Genomic DNA, 22,187 nt, shown 5'->3' with positions numbered 1-22,187 from the left:
AAAGATTCAAAGCTTTAACAATTTTCTGACTGAACAGCTTTGAGCAGTTAAAACTACGTTTCTCTTTCAAACAATTATGACAAGAAAAGAGCCATTATTGTGCTTTTTCCATTTTTTTTGTATTACTGAAGATGTTTTGAGGTAAATGTGAGAATATTAAAGAAAATTGGCGTGGTTACAAAAGCTGTCATAATGCATCCAAACGGCAATTGTAATTTAACTCTTTAAGATGCAAAGTATATTATATCTGCATAAATTGTGTTTTGAATAACTAGACTTCTCTTGATTTTTCTAGAGTCCATCAAACTGATTAAAACATTTCAATTTAATCATTACTCGCACTCATGCTGCTCCAAACACGCATGACTTTCCTTCATCCGTGGAAAAGGAGAAATTTTTAATGAATTGTATTAGTCACTCTTTGCCATGCAGTTACACTGAATGAATGCGAAGGCTTTCAAGTCTCAACAGAAAGCACCATCAAAGTATCATAAAATACAATTCATGAGTTATATTTTAAGTCTTCAAAAGTCATGTGAGAGATTTGTGTAAATAGGCTTGTGTGCCTATAAACTTGCTGCAACCGGAGTCAGTGAGTTGAACTTGAGAACTGGATCAGTCCAGTTCATGAACGAATCCTTGCACATGCCTTCATCTTTAGAGTTATATTTACTACTTATGATACTTTTCAGAATAATACAATTTTTTCTTTTTATGTTTCAGAGGAAATGGTGTCGAAATAATAGCAGCTTTTACATTTTTTTTAACTAATCCTTTAAGACAGATTGCTTATTGCTTCTCATTTCTCTTTGAATTAAGGACATTTAGCATATTTTTCCATGAATATTAATACTTCTAGTTCTATTCGCCCATTGAATATGCATATCTATAATCTGCACACAAAGACACTTTCCAAATTCCTCATTTCCCACGACTAACATGTTTAATTCTTTTTGAAGCCTAACAATCATTTGCTTGTTCATTTCTAAGTCACTCCTGCAATGAAGCTCTAAGTCTTTCGTACAACAAGCCTCTTTCGGCAAATAACGCTTTAGTATTATGACCGAATCTGCATAATTCGCATCTCGTTGAGTTGGAACTTTGTTGTAGCTATATTTGTCCAGATTCAGATCCGATCCGGGCTGTTTTTCGCATCGCTTGCAGCTATCAATGACCCTGGAAAAGTGGCAATAACCGCAGGTCTCCTGTCCAAACCCCAACCAGCTCCACTGTCACTATCAATCGCATCAGCGTCGCATGTTTGTTTCCTGTCTACCGTGTGCGGTCTACAGACCACAGAGGGTTAGATTGAACACGACTGGGGAGCGGAGCCGTGCCAAAAAGTGTGACGGCTGCCAAAGTGTGCGCCGTGTGTCCCATTTTCTCAGGGGGGACAAAACAGACATGACAAGGCAATCTCCACACAGTCAGCGTTCCCGTGGCAACGCCGGTCAGGTTATTTATCTGCAAGGTTAATGGTATTACAGCTGGTAACAAAGATAGTGGATTGAGACAAACATGTGCCCGTCGGACTGAACGGAATGTGACAGAGAGTGGTAGCTGTTGAGCTAAATGACTCAGCTAGCCCAAACAGATGGTGCTCAATACATACACAAGTCATAAAACAGTTTTATGGCTGGCGTTCCTGGTTTTTCCCTCCAAAAGAGATCTGAATGTGGCACCGCATATTTGGAAGCATTTGCATCGCCTTGCCTGGACGTGTTTTACTCACAGTTGATTTCGATTTTAATTTCTTTGTTCTACTTCAGTTATGTAACGCTGCACACATGTGCCAGAAAGTTCAGTTTTTGTCTCATTTATCCATAGAACATTGTTCCAGGAGTACATCTGGGTATTCATTAGCAAACTTGAGAATCTTTTTTCCAGTAAAATAAAGTATCTGAACATAAAAGATACATTACTTGCATTATAATTCAATTACATTATAATTCATTCAAAGATACATTAAGGCATTGACAGTTATGTTTTCTTTTGCCTTATTTTAAGCATGAGTCTATCTAAATTTAGCTAGGTTTATGCTCAACAAGATTAAAATAATTTGCCAATGATATATGCTTTAATATCTTGCACAGTTTGATATAGCAAGAAAATGACTACTGTCTACTTTAGTAATAGTCTAATGCTATTCAGAGTAATACAGTCTTTTACTTTTCCTAGATTTATGATCAACAAGACCAATGATATGTATATGTGTGTGTGCTAGAAATATGTACTAGGTATGCATATGTATTTTTAAAAATAACAAATACATAAATCAATTTATGTTTTCCAGTCCAGTTCAATAGAAAAAAGAAAAAAAACGCACACACACACACACTGACATGACAGCCCTAAAATATAGATGGATGGATGGATGGATATAGAAACTATATAGAACAGGATGAAACTACTGATTTAGAAAATTACTTGTGCTGTGGACTGAGACTTTCTGAAAAAAACAACAACAGTTTTCATTGCTCCTAACACTCGTGGCTTCATGTTTTCATAATGTTAGACTTTTGAACACAGACATTGTAGCTGTCGTCTTGTTGCTCATAGTCACTTTTTAGGAATCCAACAGAGTGCCTATGCACCTGTCTTTACAGGGAGCCCACTCCTACAAAAAACAGCTAAAGGTCTTCTGAAATTGAATTGAAATTTCTGCTAGAGCAAAGTGCATGCAACCAACTCATTTTTTTTTTGTTTTTTTTACAATATGGCAGGTCAAATCAAGCCCACCTGAATTCAAATTACTGTCTTTTCAAGAGACCATTATCACAGATGTGCACTTACTTTTTCCATCAGTGATTTGATATTTAGAGGTGTTTGCTAAGGCAAGCATTATCATCCTTGGCTAAGGCTAGAATGTTATAAAGACTTTTTTGACTAGGGCCTGTAACTACCCTAGCAACCACACAGAATACCTTAGCAACCGCATGAGCAATGTTTTGCAACATTTAATTAGTGTGATGCTTGTTAAATAAAACTTAGATGATGATCAGATATCAATTTGCAAGATTATACATGAAGAAATCCAAATAATTCCGATGGGGATTTCTATTTTCTTGCATCTGTAAATGTGTTTTTAATTTTGAATTTGCATCTAGGGCCTTGTGTTGCATTATTAGTATTTTTACACTATCCAGTCCCACAAATCCTTCATTCATTCATAAATTCAGGCCTTAGGGCAACACAAACAGCATAATAATCAAAGATGTGTTTTTATGACAGCTTCTGTCATCAATAAAATAACTTACATAGAGCCACTTCTTGTTTTAATCCCTAGTTGTTTACAATTAAAGTTTGATTAAAAATAAATCAGATGATGTTATAGTTGTGTATCTCTTTGCATTGCCAGGCCTGAGATAGACAGGGAAAAACATGACGTTTCATTATCATTATCTCGCTCCTCCTGTCTCTTTCTGGGAATCAGATCACGCAGAATTAATCCAATTAGTGTCTCTGTTAATTAGCCTGCTATTCCAAGACTGAGATATAAATTAGAGCTTTCAAATTGTTTGGTGAGATTGTTCTGAACACTAATTAAAATGCAGTGTGAATTATATGAATTGGCAGGACATAAAAGAGGAGTTATTTCTTGGCCGAACGAAAGAAAGAAGTTAGGAAAATAGTCAGATTTAACACACAGCTGCAAGATTGCAAGTACTTCAAGTCGGAATCAGGAGCAGTCTTTTTTGTAGATGAGGCTGTTATAGGTTTATTGATATTTCTGTTATATACAGAAAGGCCATGAGGAGTGTAATGGCTGATAAACGAGAATATATCTGAAAAGGATGATGACTCGTACAACATGTAATTATCCAAGTCAGTTTGTTCTGCTATAACCTTTATATATTGCTACATAAACTGTTTTTATAAAGGACTTTTGTGCATTTGATGGGGTGAAAGACGTCAGCAAAGGTGACGTGAGGTGCATTGCATGGACTAGTCACACCTGTATAAATTAGTATGTGTACCTGTATATATTAGTGAGTTTATCTGATGCAAATTCACATTTAAATTCAGGCAAATCTTAAGCTTGTGGAGCACCAATAAGAGTGAAAGTATTGCAGCGTAATTGCATCTCTCAGGGATCTGTTTGAAAATACACATATGTAGCACTCATGTCTCACACTGCCTTGATGTTGGAAGCATCAATGAAAAATTCAAAAGGGCTTCAAGGCATATATCATCATCTTAGGATCCATACCGATGCCCTTAAATGCTCTGAAATGTATTTCAGCAGAAATTCCCAACAATGAGTGAAAGGTAATGAAGCCGTTAGAGTGTAATTCATTCATTTACTCTGAGAGTGAGTAAAAAAAACAGCATAAAAGTCTCTTCCGTAGCTCTCAAATGTCATTCAAACTTATGCATATTCAGAGGCGAATATGCATTTAGTTTCAGTTAATAAATTAATATTTCATTCTGTTCCTCACTTTAATGATACACTTCAAACGTTTGGAGTCGGTATGCTTTAATGTTTTTGAAATAAGTCCCTTACCAAGGCTTTAAGAGACTCAATTTAAAATGTGTTTTGTTTTAATATATTTCAAATCTTAAATCCTATTATAGCAAAGCTGAATTTTCAGCAGCCATTACTTCCGTCTTCAATGTCACATGATCCTTCAGAAATTGATCGAATATGCTGATTTGGTGTTCAAGAAACATTTCTTATTTTTATCAATGTTGAAAACAGTTGTGCTGCTCAATATTTGTCAGAATTCTTTGATGAATAGAAAATAGAAAGTTTAAAAGAATAGCATTCAAAAGAATAGCATTTTTGAATTTTTTTTTTTTTTGTAAAGTTAAAAAATCTTTCCTGTCGCTTTTGATCAATTTAATTGCATCCATGCTAAATAAAAATATTATTTTCTTTTTTTAAAAAGTACTAACCCGAAACTGAGCTTGACAGCAGTTGATCAAAGTATGCTTGCATTTGTACAGTCTGCAAAAATAAATGAATAAATAAAATCAAATGATATGGGTTTGGAACAAGGTGAGAGTAAATAATGACATACTATTCTTTTAAAGGAATTGCTTGGGCTAAAACTATTCTCTTCACTCACCCTCATGTGTTTCCAAGATATTTTGAAGAATTTTTCAACTGTTTTTGTCTGCATAATCAATATTCTATCAACAAGGGTGAGGAATTGATGGCAGAATTTAAAATTCTGGGGGGAACTATCCATGTAAGTCTCATTAATTATCTTGTCATATCTCCTCTGATGTTGTTTTTTCTCAGTCTGTGAAGCAGAGTTGATGGGTTTCCTCTCTGTGTTGCTGCAAATTTGTTGCATTTGAGAGCGCAAGACACAAAGACACGACAAAACTGTCAGCTATCACCTTCCCTCAACACATCTCGCAGTGTGACGTGATGAAAGCTGTTGCATCTCGCAGCTCGTGAGCCACATCGTCTGAGGTGACCGGTCGTCAGTTATGTATACAGTCCTTAAGGACGAACAAAGTGTCGAAGGGAGGGAGACGTTGAGTGACTTTTAAGAGAGAGCGATCCAGCGATCACCCTGGCAGGGTGGATGTAGTGTCACTGTCACAATTGAAAATGCTGGCAGAGCCAATTGTTTAGTCTGTGACACGGAGAGATTAAATGGTTCAATGAAGATTTGTGGACTGTCAGTTGGACGGACGTGGACGGTGTGCTGGAAATACCGTAGGCCGATAGCTTAGCATGAGAACCGCGTCTTGATCTTTTCACAAAGGAACCTGGATGACTAATTAATTAGGAGATAAGAAAGTGGAGGGAATTCGTCTCAGCTTTGCGCAGGTGTTTTAAATCTATTTCAGAGAAGATGGGGACCTGCATTGCTGTGGGGGGCTTATGTCAAAGCGGGCTGAATCTGGAGGACAGATTGAGTATTCCAGGTGAAGTGTCTTTGTGCGGATATCCAGCCCCTGCTGGGACAAAAACCGACAGCTGGTTCGGGCTCACCGTGCCAGCACTTAACAAATCAGAATAGAGGAGTCTGGCCCAAAGAGAAATCAATGGGGAGGTGGAAAGGGGTAATCCAGCATCCATCTAAGAATCATATTAGCACCGAGACTCTACGCCTGGCCGGAAAAAAACAAGTGGCTGACTGTCGTCTGAGCTGCCAGACTAAAAGCATAGACGCAGAACCCTGAGGAGATACAGTGAAAGCCAGGATAACCCTCAGGATGTGTTTAATTGGCTTCTGACATTGGGGAAAAAACAGCTTCAGATTGTAGAATCAATTCATCATTTTGGACTTGGACAACCGTGTGGTCTGAATGCAAAAATATTCACAGCTGAAAAACCAGTTGCTTTTTCGTTGCTGGAAAATTGATGTCAATTAGCAGAGCTCCGAGGAGATTTCCGCACCGTAGCGGCGGGCCAAGAACTTTGGAATGACCTACTTGTCCCCTCATTAATTGGGTAAGAGGAGTAACCTTTCCTTAAAAGAGGAGAAGCATGACTTCTTCTGTCCCAATGGAAAGTGATCTGACCTTAATCTGTCAGATGGAAAAGAGAGCTCCCCCATTCTCTCGTGGTCTCAATGTTCCTGTTCCAGTGACCTAGGTGAAGGGTTGAAACTGGTCAGGGCATATATCAGGCTGTTTTCAGTGTTCGATTGCTTGGTCCATTAGCTGTCTATTTTATTCTATATTTTATTTTATTTTCAGTGACTCTTTCTGCAGGTTACATCAATACACCAGTAGGTGGCAACAAGTGACTGTCTTTATAAGTGAATCATTGAGTCATTCAGGCAACCCAATCGCTTCCTTCAAAAGCATCAGTTCATTCAGGAAAGCAACAAGTGACTGTCAGTGAGTGAGTCATTGAATCATTCCCTGAACCAATTACTTAAAAGTGCTAATTTTCGATAATGGAGCAAAAAAAAAAAACCATTGAGAAACTGTCAATATTGGTGTATAAAATATAAGGTACTCAATATTAACTTATTGTTTTTTGTATTACTTTGTAAAAAAAGTAAAAGTATGGACTACTAGAGGTTTGTTGTGGACTCAAGTCTGTTTGACAGTGTTTGATTTGTTTGGTTTCTGTCCACCAATGACCCACGCCAGTCATACTGTCATACAGAGAAAATAAACGTGATTGAGCTCAGCTGGAAGTCGACAGACTTTTAGCACAGAAGATAAGATTAGAGGCAACATCATTCTTGACACCACGATCAGACCCTCAAGCCCGAGGGCAAATCTGATGTGCTGTCTTTGAACCTTCGGCATAAAATACTTTGATTATAACTCAAAAATTGCTTCAAAACGCAAGCCCATTTTTGACTATGCATTTGATTGGCATGAGGTCAGTGTGTACACGAGGTAGCGTTGCGATGGCAACCGTGCACCTTTTGAACCAATCCCATGAGGTTTTTCTCCTCTCCTCCCACTTTTGACTATCTAGGCTGGAAAGAATCTCAGTGCGAGCAGTGCTGATGATAAAATTATAGTGGCTAGTTAAATTTCTTACCACCTTGTGACTAATAGTATTCAGGTTGCCATAGCAAAGTCTGTTTAATCTGACTCTGGAAAAGCAGGTCCCAAAATTGGAGTGATTAGTTCCAGGTGCCCCATAAATGCTGTTCAGAAATTATAATAACATATCACTGTGTTCATTTGTCCTTGCAGGAAGCTGGAAAATGGTGATTTAAAATGACAGTTTTCCTTAAATAGCTTGCACAGATTGTTAAAAAGAAACACAGTTGCTTTTACTGCTCCTAAGAGTCCTATCCAGACATATAGCTGTTTACCGCAACCCTCTATATGTCACAGATTATTATTCATATACTGTGTGGGAGACTTAATTTGATACGCAAAGCATTAACCATTAGGAGGCAATTTACTTACACCACTATGACATGGACTCTGATACGTCTGCCACCACCGGTAATGAAACCATTCATCAGTTTAGCGCTGCATGTTTGTAGAACATGTATGCTCATATTTCTCTGTCTTAGACCAACACAGATGGCTGATGAGTATCAAATGATAGCTCAGCAACATCACGAGAAAAGGGATTTATCTGCTGAAAAAGTTTGCATTGCATTTGTTTTGCTAATTCAGGTTTACATTGCAAATGTGTACTTTTCCTCAACTGCTAGACAGAGATGACTCAATGTTTAGTCATCAGAGGAATAATTTTAACTCTGTCCTGGTGTGTGACATGATGCACTCCATCTAAAACAACATTTTGCAAATTCAGTTTTGTTTTTATAAAGTTTAAATGATTAGCCATGCTATTTTTATTTATTAAGAGGCCTCATGTTAACTGAGAGACTACTTGAAATATTTTAGCTTTTAAAAAGTCATTTGCCACACCGCAGGACCTTTTAAAATGACCTAGTGAAGGACAAATATGATTAAAAATTGTGAAAAAAAATTGAGTAAAATATATACTTTTCATTACATACTGATATGAATTTTAACCTAAAATGATTTTTAAAAAGACATTATATATCAACTACAGAGTGTATGTTGTTTATGTTGAGTTAAATTAATGGTGCTGTGTACATACTTATAATTTATCAAGCATCTGCTAATGTATAAACGTAAATTTTCTTGTTTATTCTTATTTTCTTTCACAGGCACTTACGGACCAAGAAGGTGGGCCTTTGCTTATCCAGAATGTGGGGAAAGGAATCAGTCTCCGGTGGATATCCCAGATCTAGACACCCAGGTCTCTCAGGAGTGCCAGGAGCTCACCTTGGATGGCTTTGAAACCAAGTCGTCAAACAGGACCACCATGAAGAACACCGGCAAAACAGGTTCGCCAAAGAATGAAACTGCTCTTGTTTTAGAACTTTGACCATTACTGCACTCTTAGCTTAAGGCCACTTAAATGTTTAAAACATTTCCAAATAATTGCAATATAATAAGAGTTTGCAGGCGTCCCATCATGACAGACAGTTGCATCAGGAGGGAGTTTGAAAGTCAAAGCCCAAGCAAATATCAGACATGCTCACTGCCCTCCCAAATTTTCTATACGATCTCTTGTGATGCCTTGCGGATGTGGAAACATTTGCAGTGTTAATTACAGTTATTTAAAAAAATAAAACTAAAGCTTCCATACAAAAATTTGAGTTTGAGGATTTTTTTTCATATGAATAATTTGACTGAAATCTATACTGCAATCATCATTATCACAAAATATGTAATTATTGTAATAGAAAAATTTTACATTCCATTTCCAAAACTTTTGCATATTTTGCAGTCATTTGTAGGAAAATCATTCCTTTTGCCTACAAACCAATAACTAGCCAAGAATGATGGTGCAGCAGCATACTATGCGCATTTCAATTGTTGCTGTATGGTGGTTTTAATTAGGAGTGATTTTGAGAATGGCACACTGTAGAGCGCTATATTTACTCCTGAGAAGGTTTTTGGGAACGCTCGCCAGGACCATAAACACGCTGTGGTATAATTACCATAGGAGCTTTCTACTGTTTACAGAGCACAGCGTTAGATCCTTTAAAACCCCAGCATCACGAGCGTCTCCTGAGTACCATGAGTCTTTAGCCCAGTGTGTGTGTTCACCAAAAGATCCCATCTCTCCACAAACATTCCTCATATCCGCCTAAATCAGTTTGTTTGTTTTCACCCCAGCACTTTAGTTTACTGAAGAATTAAACGGAGATCTCCACACGAGAGCTTTGCTGATGTGAGATTCTTGAGTGGTTCCTTGTAATTCATCCTAGTTTTTTTTTTACACTCAACATTGGACATGAATGGACCTTGACCAGTTCTTAGAGCGTATGCGGTAGAGCTCTGAATTAAAGTGGCCATTTAAAGATGACTTAGAATTATAACACAACTACAAATTACACTTTAAGTAATTTCTGCATTCTCCTATCCAATCACAAAATACAGAGACAATTATATTTGTTAGGTCATTCTAAGTTGAGCATTCAATAAATGCATTGTAAAGTTAATGTTTTTATAATCTGACTGTGAAAATTTTATTTAACGTTCTGATTTATTAGCAATAAGGTCAGTAATGATGCAGATGATGCACATATTTGACTTCACTTGCAGTTAAATGGATTCAAATGTCCAGAATGTTTTAAAACAGCATTGAATTTGACCAAGTTCATTAAATTGCCATGGAAAAGCATGTTGCATAAAATAGTTATACTGTCTCTGCAGAGTCTAGCCAGCAGAAGAAATGGAAGATATTTCTATTTGTTTACCAATCCAGGCTTTAAAGAGTCAAGAGGTCAACTCTTAATGTGGTATAATGTGACGGTCTGTGTCAGGAGAGCCCATGGAGCTCATTTTGATGTGTCTGCTCTGGTCTGCAGAGTGCATACTCAGTTTCTTCTGCATCATTATTTGTTTTAAAGGTCCTTTAAAAAAGACAAAATTCCCCTCGAGCATTTTACAGTCTGAAGAAGTGTGGGATGTTAAAATGGATATATATATCTGCCTGCATTATGTGTTGTTTAATTATACAGCTTAAAAAGTGCATATACTTGGCAGCCTTGGTTTTACATATGCTGCACATTAAGTATTTAACTCTTCTTTTTTCATTCCAGTGTCTATTGTTCTGAAGAATGATTACTTTGTGAGAGGGGCCGGCCTACCTGGACGCTTCAAAGCAGAGAAGGTGGAGTTTCACTGGGGCAGCACCAATGGATCAGCTGGTTCTGAGCACAGTATCAATGGAAAGAAGTTTCCAGTAGAGGTGAGTGTCACATTATGTCCATAATGTTAAAGGGATAGTTCACCCAAAAATGAAAATTATGTCATTAATTACTCACCCTGATGTCGTTCCAAACCCATATGACCTTCGTTCATCTTCAAAACACAAATTAAGATATTTTTGATGAAATCCAAGTTCCGGTAGTTCCGGAAATCTGATCGTTCCCTTGCTGTCTATGCAGGGTCAGAAAACTCTCAGATTTCATCAAAAATATCTTAAATTGTGTTCAGAGGATGAACGACACGAGGGTAAATAGTTAAAGACCGAATTTTCATTTTTGGGTGAACTATCCCTTTAAGTACGTCAACTACACACAACGAAACAACATCAGTTCCACTTTCATTTAAGTTTAAGTGCCTTTTGGTATGTTAGTGCCATCAGTACAGCTCTGGAAACCTCAAAATCTCAAATCTCTCGTCGACAAAGAGAAAGTTTGTGCCTGATGCCAAAAGACCTAAATGAATTCATTGTTTCTTTACAAAATCCTGTTCACAACAGTCCTTGTGAATAGTCCTTAAATCACCCACTTTCACATTTAAAAATCTTATTAGGAATGGATTTTAGGTTAGGAGGATAACGTTACTAAATGAGTTTCTTCAATAAAGTTCAAGGATTCCACCTTCACTTGAGTAGGTTGGAAGTGGTGTACTAATACAAATCTGCACTAATTGAAGAACCTCTCAATGAAACTGGGATCGATACGTTTTATCGACTTGATGGTGCAGCCGCTACATTTTACTGAAGAGCAAGGATATTTGGCTTCCTTAATTCTCGCCTCAAGTTGATGTCTTTAAAAATTATTTGAGTTCTGGTCTTCTTCACTAGTTCATCTTGGTGTGTAAATGGATGGATTTGTTTCTATTCAGTATTATCTCAATTATTGTAATAATTATTTTAGATATTTTTATTATGTTATGATAACACTAATAAGACATAATAAATGTATATGTATGCTGTGTGTGTGTCTGTACATGCATACATACACACATATATAATTACTTTATTTTTTGTTTATCTATCTTTTTATTAGTAGTGTTATTCATTTGTTTTTTGTTTTATAAATAATTTTTTTTGGATATGAGAAATGAAGTAATGAGCCCCAGTGCTCATCTCAGTCAACAATGATGAAAAGCCTTAATTTTTAATTAAGTGTAATTTCTTTCCATGCCTTACAGGGTGCTTCTACTTGTTTTCAACAACCTTCCAGTTCAGTTTTGCCTTACAGATATTATTTTGCGCAAAATTAGTATTCGCTCTTGCTTGTAAACCCTCTCCAGTTGCCCTTGAAAACACTGGATGCACATTCAAGCTTGAGAGCTGCGTGAGACAAAGTTAGGCGCAGGAAACAGTGTACGCTGCAATCAATTTTCATTTTGACATTTCTGAGAAAATGGTGCAAAGCCAGAGAATTCCAGATGGATACACCACTGCATTCAAGCTAAATATCGTTATGCAATCACACATTATACGCTAACTTGTGAAGTCAAGTGTATGCTGGCCTTTTTTTGTTTCATTAACTAAACGTGTTTGTGCTGTTCTTTACTTTCGGTCACCATAAACTCTGTATTGGCTCTTGGAGAAAGCTAATTGGCTAATGAGGTTTAGTGATAAATGAGTAATATATTTCCCTCTGTGAAGACACAATAAATGGACACCATTAAAGTCTGTGATTTAAAAGAGGCCTGATGTAGACTGATTGGTTTTCATTAAAGACTTTAACTTTGTTCTTTCTTCTCTTTATTAGTGGTTTAATTCGTTGTCCACCCCTTCTGACATCGTCTGGTCTTAATTACTTTGTTTGGAGGTTAGTTTTCAGTTTCCTAGCTTTTGCCTGAAATGCCCTGGGTTCCTTTGACATGTCAGTTGCCTTGCCAAGGGCGTACCAGTCTCCTTTACAGAAATTGCTCTTTATTTCATTCCATTTCATTTCAGTGTTCAAACAAGGTCAGAATATACTCAGAATAGATATGAATACTAAATTCTTGAGCCAAACCCTACTGGCATTTATCCATGATCTAGCAGTATTTCTTTTCTGTCAACGCAGTGTCTACACAACAACAATTTAGACGATGGGAAAGCGAAATCATTTGTATTCATCAGTCAAAGTTTGTTGGAAATTAGCTGGCACAGAGGTCAGACGACCTGGGCTGGGTCCACCTTTCTGGCAGCACATTCTCATTAGACGAATCGACTTCGCTCCATAAATCCCATTTTACACAGAAATACAATTGATGTGTATCCGCACGCCACTGGATAGCCGCTAAGCATTATCTAGCGATTTAAAACCCAAATGCACTGAAGCCAGAGAGTGAGAAGAGAGGCATCCAATTATCTCCCGACGACTTCTGTTGACCTCTGGCTCAAATCTGGCACAGTAAATTAAACTACAACAGCAATAATGTTCATTTTTTGGGGGGCCTTTTTGCTACTAGTTTTAGTGTTTCTTGCCAAGGCAAGCATGAGCATTAGTATTTAAATGAACTCTTAACCCAAAGTATTAAACTTCAGCACATACTGGTTGCATTATTATATGTTAACCCTGTAAAGCCTGGCATGAAATTATAGGCTTTTTTTTTTTATTTTTGAATATTTGGAACAGTTTACTGAAACTTTAGATAAAATATGAAGAGTTAATTTGCAAAAAAACGATAAACGCCACTTAAAAAAAATGAGCTGATTGCTGAGCATTATTCTCCACATATAGCGCGATCTGAACCCTAAACACATTTTGTCAAAAAAGCCTGTAATGTCCACTTTCAAGGCATCGCGAATTCACGATTTACTGCAGGAGTCGACAAGCGCTCTTGTTGTTTTTGAACAAAAGCCGATAAGTCCATTTTAGCGAATCAGCGCGCTATATTCACGTCAGGTGACAAGGCTACTTTCACTTCGAAAAGATGTGCTAGCTGAGAGGATTTTCGCCAAAGCTGACTAAAAGTGATAGAGGATGGATAATTTCGACGAACTTGATGAACCATGAATCTTCTTCAGGGCGTAAAAGGAAAACAAAAGCTGAAACGTTTTCATGGAACCTTGAAAAAGCAGCGCGTTACAATGGTGAGGGAAAAGCTATTTTTTTTTTCATATATTTTTTTTTAAGTGTGCAAGTTTTATGTTTTGTCACATTTGATGCATCAGGCTTATAGTGAGAATGTGGAGCTCAATCTCATGGAGGAAAAAAAATAAATATGCAATTTGGTATCGACAACAGACTACTTAAATCAATGAGAGCACAGATTACTTGAAAAAACTGCATATAAATAACAGTTGTCAGTTGTTTATGATATTTATGATACTTAAATGCTTATTTTTATGATCAAAACTCTGTTCACATTATAGCAAGATTCTTCTAAAAAATTATTAATGGATAATCAAGTAGCGCTAAGTGCCATTCTTTATAATCATTAAAGGTTTCACATCAAAAATACTTGTACATATTTAATATATTTTTAGAAGTATATTAAAAGGCTTTTTACTTGCTAAAAAAGTATGAATTATCAATCAGACGGCAGATTGCATTCAAAGATTTTGTGCAACTGGTTTTTCAGCAAACTTTTGCTGATCAGGTTGATAATTCAGAGGCCTTAGATTCATATATCAGATATGATACAGTAGGCTCCATAAGGTTAAATCATATCTTAAATTGTGCGGTTTTTGGAGAAAGAATGTTCTTTAATTTTTTTGAGTGATCAGACTTTGTCTGGCTGATGATAAAACAAGGGGACAAATCCATTTACCTACTATAAATTCTTATCTAGGGACCAGAGTGTTAGTATGCAACTACATAGAAAAAACCACTCCGAGTGCCTTAGTAACTACATTACAAAATCATACTGTAGCAGTCTTTTACTGTAGCAAATTTGTCTATAGTAGCTCCTAAAAGGTTGAATTTGATTCGACACAAAGCCTTTCCCGAGTGTAAGATTATATGGTTAGCCACATTTTATTCTTTGTATTTAGCATTATTTTCTCATCTCCTGTCCGCAATCTTATCAAAACAAGCTGCCGCCCCGTCAGTTGAGAAGCACTGGTCTAACAAAACGAGAGCTTGCTATTTTTCTTACATGCACCATTAAATGACCAGGGAAATGTGCTAAAGCCAAGTCTACAATATAAAATGAAGAGAGAAAAACATCGGCGGGCAAATAATGTCGGCGCACGAAAGGCTGCCAGAGAATAAGCTGAATTGAAACGTGATTGTCATAGCGAGGCTTAATCTTATTCCCTGCATTTCAACGATCTCTTTCACGATTGCTCAGCTGCTGTGAGCTTTGACGTGCCATTCATCCCTCTTTCCTTTCTCTCCCTCTCTCTCTTTGTAAGATCGTCACTGTTTTTTCTGTAATAGTAGATTTAGCATTTATTTGACACATGGCACTTTGTGTGTTTGTTCAGAGACAATGTTTAAGGCAACAAAGACATGTTGTTTATTGCACCGCGCCGAGGGGATTTGCTTCTGAGGTTCGCTTTCTTCCTAAATCCGTCCTCAGAGAGAAAGCGTATAATCCTTAGTTGTCTCAGATGTCAAAACGTGAGTGATGAGAGAAGTAGGATATGACAGATATGCCGTTATTTTGCGTGTGAAGACGATGAGATGAATATCAATTCGTGAGGATTTGACAGAGTTACTGTACCGATTTCGATACCACAATGCATTGTGTTTACCAAACAGGAAAGTCAAAGCAGAACATTAATATGAGCCGTTTCATACCCTGTCAAATAAGAATGCAGTTATAACACCGTGTTCTCATCTCTTTGCCTCATAGATGCAGATTTATTTCTACAATTCAGATGATTTTGACAGTCTGAGCACCGCGATAAAGGAGAGACGAATCATCGCCGCCATGGCTGTCTTCTTTCAGGTGAAGATCATCTTTGATTTTTTTGGGATTTTCGAATGTTTACCAGCCTGTGAAATAGGGCTTTATAGCTCACGGTAACCAGAGACGGAGAGAAAGAGACTAAAAACATCAGATAGATTTGGTTTGGGCCCATGTAGCCTCGAGGCTTATTTTCACTATTAGCAACAGATAGAAGAAAGCGCAGACATCTTCTGCTGCCCTCTAGCCATCTTTCTCTCAAAGTATAATAGAATAAACTTGCTTCTAACTTCAGTTTCAAAGAATAATGAAAGTCCATGGGGCAAGGCCTTGCAATGGGATAAAAGTACATCTAAACTGCTTCAGAAGTGTAGCTGCAAGACTTTGTGACTAGCATGATGCAGTGGCCTTCTAACCTTATCTGTTCAAAGGTCCATGCAATCATGTATGAACATGTAAACAATGGCATGACGTTACCAAGAGATCAAGATTTGGCTGGTTAGCATGGCCTCTTCTGGTAGAAGAAAAAAAATATTTTACTAAAATTGTTAGATAATGCTGTGGTTTATGGATAAATGTCTGATTATGCAGGCCCAGATGTCAAACCAAAATAAAGTCTGCAGATTTTTGTTTTTGTTTTCCATGTGGGCCTTCATAATCAGATAATTGTCCTCTAGAAAAGTAGTCTGACCACTGAAAGGATGATTTCGACAACAATATAACACACATTTTACTCTTTGAACATTTTGGGGTTGGTCAGATTTTTATTTTTTTGAAAGTCGGTTGCATTTATTTGACCAAAAATACAGTAAAAACAGTAATACTGTGAGATATTATTACAATTTAAAATAACTGTTTTCTATTTTATTATGTATTACAATTGTATTTATTCCTGTGATGGCAAAGCTGAATTTTTAGCATCATTACTCCAGTCTTCAGTGTCACATGAGCAAAAACATATACCATTATGCTCCTAAAAGCATTGTATCCTGTTTATTTCTTCTTCAACTGTGACAAATGCTCTTATCAAGGGTGAAAATGGCACATTTTCCACACTTTTCTTAATGAGTCTAGCCAAAAAGGAAGATTTGTGGTGCACAGCCTCAGTATTCAGGGATGTCACATGAATGTATAGAGAAAAACAGGCTTAACAGGTCAGCGTGATGATCCGTGAAAATAACAAGCTTTTTTGCAGCGCGGCACCACATTCATTCCCCTTCATTCACAACATGCTCGGCACACTCGCATACAGTAGGTTTTTACACACCTTAACTAATGTGACAGGCCTATTCTTCACACTGAAAGTGGAACGCAGGTGTGTCCTATGTTTATCCGTTGTCAAACGGTGAAAGAATAACCTACGTCGGCTGACTTAAACTCTTTCGCCCACATGTGACAGCGTTATGGCTTACCGCTATTAGTGCTTAGATGAATGGTGTCATGTGGAGTGTGACATGTCCGTTCCTGGGGGTTTTATATAGTTAATCAATGTGGAGCTCCTGTATTGGTGGGTCCCTTGGGCTCTTTTATTGCCACCTAGTTCAACCAAATGAATCCTCAGAGAGCACAAGTGAGTATATTTCATCTCTGACCTGAATGAGCTTCTCCATCAACCTGAATAAAAGGTGCTTATGTCAGCGTGCTCTAGTTTTTAATGTTGCATAAGCAGAGAACATGGGAAACTTATGTTCGATAATAGCAGAATTTAAATGCAGCCCATACTTTTTGTGTTTCTTTAACATAGAGAAATAGAATAATTAGAGAAATAGCTTATTTCATGCTTCATTTTTCTGTTTTTTTTTTTTCTAGGTGGCGATAAAAGACAACATTGCAGCTGAGCCCATCATCACAGGTCTCAAACGGGTAGTCCATCACGGTAAATATTGCCATATAAACAACTTTCAGAGTGCACAATTATAATAAAATGAAATAAAAATAAATAAACGTGCCAAAGCATTAGCACAAACAAACTATTTGTGCTGTATATACAGTTCTTATGTTGGTTATATGGCTCTTTGGAGATTAAAAAGTCAAGGTGTTGCAATATAGCTTCTTCAGAACAACATATTGGTTCTAATAGAGGAAAAATGAAGCTTTTCTAGGTTCTTGGCAGCTCATATAATGAGAAACTAACATACACTAAGTGACTAAAGAAACTAAACACACTACTGTTCAAATGTTTGGGGTTGGATATTTATTTTTTTAATTTATATTATATTATATAATTCTCTCTCTCTCTCTCTCTCTCTCTCGCTCTCTGTGTGTATGTATATATATATATATATATATATATATATATATATACAGAGAGAGAGAGAGAGAGAGAGAGAGAGAGCAGGAATATTGTGAAATATTAATGCAATTTAAACATTTTAATATATTTTAAAATATAGCATCATCACTCCCATCTTCAGTGTCACATGATCCTTCAGAAATAATTATAATGTGCTGATTTGCTGCTCAATAAATATTTAACTATTATCAGTGCTAAAAACAGCTGTGCTGCTTTGTAGAAACCATGATACGTTTTTCAGGACTTTTTGATTAATAGAAAGTTCAAAATAGATATACTTCAGAACAGTATTGATTTAAAAGACAATATAACATTCTAAAGGTAGTGACTGTCACTTTTGAGCAATTCCATGCATTTCTGCTGTATAAAAGTATTAATTTCTTTTCTTTTTTTAAAATCTTAAAAAACTTTTCAACAGTAATGTAATTGTAAATTTAAGCAAAACTCTCTCCAAGCTCCTAAAAGTTTATTAACATGCAATCACGGCATCTATTGTTCAGAAACTTGGCCCACCCAGTTATAGTCTGAAAATAAAGAGAAAGCTGGGTAGATGCTTTTATTTCTAAATGCCAGAAGAACTAACAATAAGATAATAAAATGTCACCAAAACCTGTGTATATGCCACATGGGCATCACATCTTGCTGCCTCATAGCGCTTCAGGCAGGCTTCATAAGATCTCCTTCAGTCTTGGAGTGTTTATTCTGTGTCTTTTATTTAACAGAGAAGGAAACAAACCTTGGTCCATTCATACTAAGGGATCTTTTGCCATCATCCTTGGGAAGTTATTACCGCTACACCGGCTCGCTGACGACACCTCCCTGCAGTAAAGTCGTGGAGTGGATCATCTTCAGTCGACCTGTTTACCTGTCCTACCACCAGGTTGGCAAAAACACACATACCGTACATAATCATGCTTACATGCACTTTACATTCATATGATCATGTATCACCTCCAGCTGTGTGCACTATGCTTGAAATTGGTCTGCGTTCATTCTCCTGTGTCATATTCGTACCATCTGCAAGCAAGCGCTCAAACACAAACAGACGATATTACACTAGCAATGTGACAATGGAAATGAGATGGTGCAGAAGATTTACTAAACAAATTCATGCATGTATATGTATATGCATGTTGTAGATATATAGTATCATTACACTACATATAATGAAGTGGTACTGATCTTCACCAGAATAATGTTCTTTCTAAAATTATTCTAAGGATGCACAATATATTTGTGACCATATCAGTATTGTCCAGTATTAGTGTTATCTATTTATTTGTGTATATATATATATATATATTTGTGTGTAGATATTGTTTTCATTATTTACTTATTTACATAATATTGTTAAGTAATGCAAGTCATTTTGATGTTTATAGTAATAGTCATATTTTTATTATAATAATTATATAATCGAAATATCATTATTCACAATTTCTAAACATACATTATCAATATGTGAATGATAATGTCCTCTTAACCACATCTATGGCCTAACAACCTTCCAAAACACCCTAGCAACCACTAAAAAATCACTATAAAAATGTAGTATAACAATTTATACACCTTTATATTGATGTATGACTGAATGGTTAACTTCACTGTGAATAAATCAACCTCACTCTGGAGGTAACATGGATTAACTTATCCGTTCCAATCTTTTTCTACCTGCTTTATTCAGCATCACACAGAGTAAAGCCACAAAGTCATACACAGCATGCTCTTATTCCCTTTCTACACCCTTTTTGCCAAAATAAATTGAAAAGAAATTCATACATTCCCTTGCAAAGCCAACCTAAAAATGATGAAATGAAACAGAAAATCATATCTTTCTGCCTCTCCATCTCTCTCCTTCGCTGTAGCTGGAGGCGTTCTACTCCATCTTCACCACAGAGCAGCAGGATCATGTGAAGTCCGTGGATTACCTGAGGAATAACCATCGGCCCACTCAAGGTCTCGACAGCCGGCTGATCTTCAAATCGTCTCTGATGGATGCGTGGATTCCCGACCTCATGACAGACAACATGGCCAGCGCTGCAGACTCAGAAACTTCTCGAGGTATGATGGCTTTCTTCCCAAAACTGGCCTGACCAATGAAGAAGGATACATGCTTTTAATTCTGAAGTAAGAGACATCGTAGCCTTCAAAAGGATCCTATTTCAGGAAACCGTCTTTATGAATGAAACATCTGTACATTTACCACTGGAACTGTGCTTATTTTTCTTGGCTAAAACTGTAGTTCAGTTTTGTACTTCATAGATGTCTTGTTTGGTTTTCTTTTCATTTGTCTCATGCATAAAGTGCAAAGCTGGTTGTTTTTGGGATATCCGTTGCTCTTGAGACAGACTGAATAAATAGGATTTATTAATGCAGTGACTAGAGCAGCGCAACGCTCTGAGCTGAGCCAGTAACTGGGGGACGCTGTACTGTGTGCGTTAATGATAGCGTTGTTTTCCTCTCCGGCTGAGGGAATTGATTGCTATTGGTTGTGATGAAGTCGGGAGTGATGCAACACAGCCGAAAGGCGGAATAATCATCATTAGTATTCCCTCTAAAAATAAACTCGTACAAATGAACACTGTGTGGCCAAACAGCAGTTCTGGCGTTTTCCAAGCAAGTGGTTGTGAAAACCCTTTGCAATAATACATCTTTTTATCATAGTGTTTTTCTGTTTCTCTTTTTCATTCGATTTCAAATGCTTTCTTCCATGGCATTTTCCTTGAGTATGGTACACATTTGTCTGCTTCTTTTTAAAGAATTAGGACAAATACAATGTTTTTGTTGTGAGAATTATTAGATATGCTCAGTTTAGTTTGATATGATATTATGTTATTTAGCAATCAACAGAACCAATCCAATGTGTGTGTGTGTGTGTGTGATATGTGTATATACTGATATACACATACACATATACACACACACACACACACACACACACACACACAGTCATGGCCAAAAATACCGTCACCCTTGGTAAATATGATCAAAGAAGGCTGTGAAAATTAATCTGCATTGTTAATCCTGTTGATCTTTTATTTTAAAAATTCACAAAAATCTTAACCTTTCATTGGAGAATAAGAATTTAAAATGGGGGGAAATATCATTATGAAATCAATGTTTTTTCTCAAATACACGTTGGACACAATTATTGGCACCCCTAGAAATTCTTATGAGTAAAATACAAAATTAAGACATTGATTTATCATTAACTACAAAGCAAAATTTAATTTAAATAATATGAAATTATATAAATGTTTATATATATTTCAAATATAATATATTTTATTTAATATTTTATATAATATATAAAATTCAAATTTGGCAGTTTATTGCCTTTTCAAGCTTAATCATTTAACCCTGTTGCCAAAAATGTAAGAAAAAATAATCAAACATATATATTTTTTATTTATGTGAAGTTTATCAGTAACTACAAACCAATATTAATGGATTAATTTAATATTTTATTTGATGTGTAAATTCAGCTTAAAAAATAACAATAGCACACAAATTCTGGGCTTTTAATTGTAGTTATTTGGCTAACTGGGTTGTAAAAAGATATAAAGCTCATATAAAACTTATACAAAATATTATTTTTTTTAATGTCATTTTTTTTCCCTTTAATTTATTTTTATATAATTCAACCATTTCTTACATTTGGTGGTTACACGCAGATATAAGAGGGACAATAAACAAACAAAAATATAACAAAGCAAACAATGATAATATAAGAAGAGATCTAAGTCAAAACATTACAATAACCTTGGCGCACCAGCACAATCTGCAGATTTGCCCATCAAATTAATAATTGACTCCTACATGCTCAAAAAAACATGCTCTTTCTTTTCCTTTTCCAAATGCAATATCTTTCCCAACTCCATGATACACATATCAAATGTTGGTACCTCAGACTTCCAATGTTGTAAAATCAGATGTTTTGCAAGTAACATGCTGAGAGTATGTTTCTGGTGCCACCACACCAAACAATGCCATAGGATCCGACTAAATAACTCTGATATATACCTCAGAAAGAGGACCAAACAGCAGGTTCCAGAAATCACTGAGCTTGTCACATGTGAGGAACTGGTGGCTAAGTGTCCCTTCTGCAGCCGAACATTTTGGACCAAAGATGATATCTCTGGAGAGAGTTTGGACAACCTGCTTTGGCAAAAATGAAGTCTCTGAACAACCTTAAATTGTATCAGACCCAAACGTGCACTATTATGAATATTGTCAATGCAGGATTTCCATGTCTCCATAGATATATCTGTGCCCAATTCCTCCTCCCAGGACTGTTTAAATGCTTCTGAGGATGTTGAACACCGAATTTAAAAATTTTCTGGAGGACAAACATGTCCTTGTACTGACTATTTGTTGATAA

General features: G+C 36.4%; 1 protein-coding gene across 1 annotated transcript in view; it reads left to right on the top strand.

The window, feature by feature from the left end:
* LOC306844404 (receptor-type tyrosine-protein phosphatase gamma-like) overlaps positions 1-22,187 on the top strand; it is a 76,710-nt gene that overhangs the window by 30,148 nt on the left and 24,375 nt on the right. Inside the window, exons 3-8 of the mRNA XM_079376502.1 lie at positions 8,580-8,759; positions 10,527-10,675; positions 15,460-15,555; positions 17,323-17,389; positions 18,529-18,686; positions 19,672-19,867. Coding sequence (XP_079232628.1) covers positions 8,580-8,759; positions 10,527-10,675; positions 15,460-15,555; positions 17,323-17,389; positions 18,529-18,686; positions 19,672-19,867 — 846 coding nt within the window. The remainder of the gene's footprint in view (positions 1-8,579; positions 8,760-10,526; positions 10,676-15,459; positions 15,556-17,322; positions 17,390-18,528; positions 18,687-19,671; positions 19,868-22,187) is intronic.

Source organism: Barbus barbus (genome assembly GCF_936440315.1).
Source record: "Barbus barbus genome assembly, chromosome: 25".
NCBI classification, from domain to species: Eukaryota; Metazoa; Chordata; class Actinopteri; order Cypriniformes; family Cyprinidae; genus Barbus; species Barbus barbus.
Note: the sequence above shows the minus strand (reverse complement) of the source record. Positions and strands in the feature narration are given on the sequence as shown.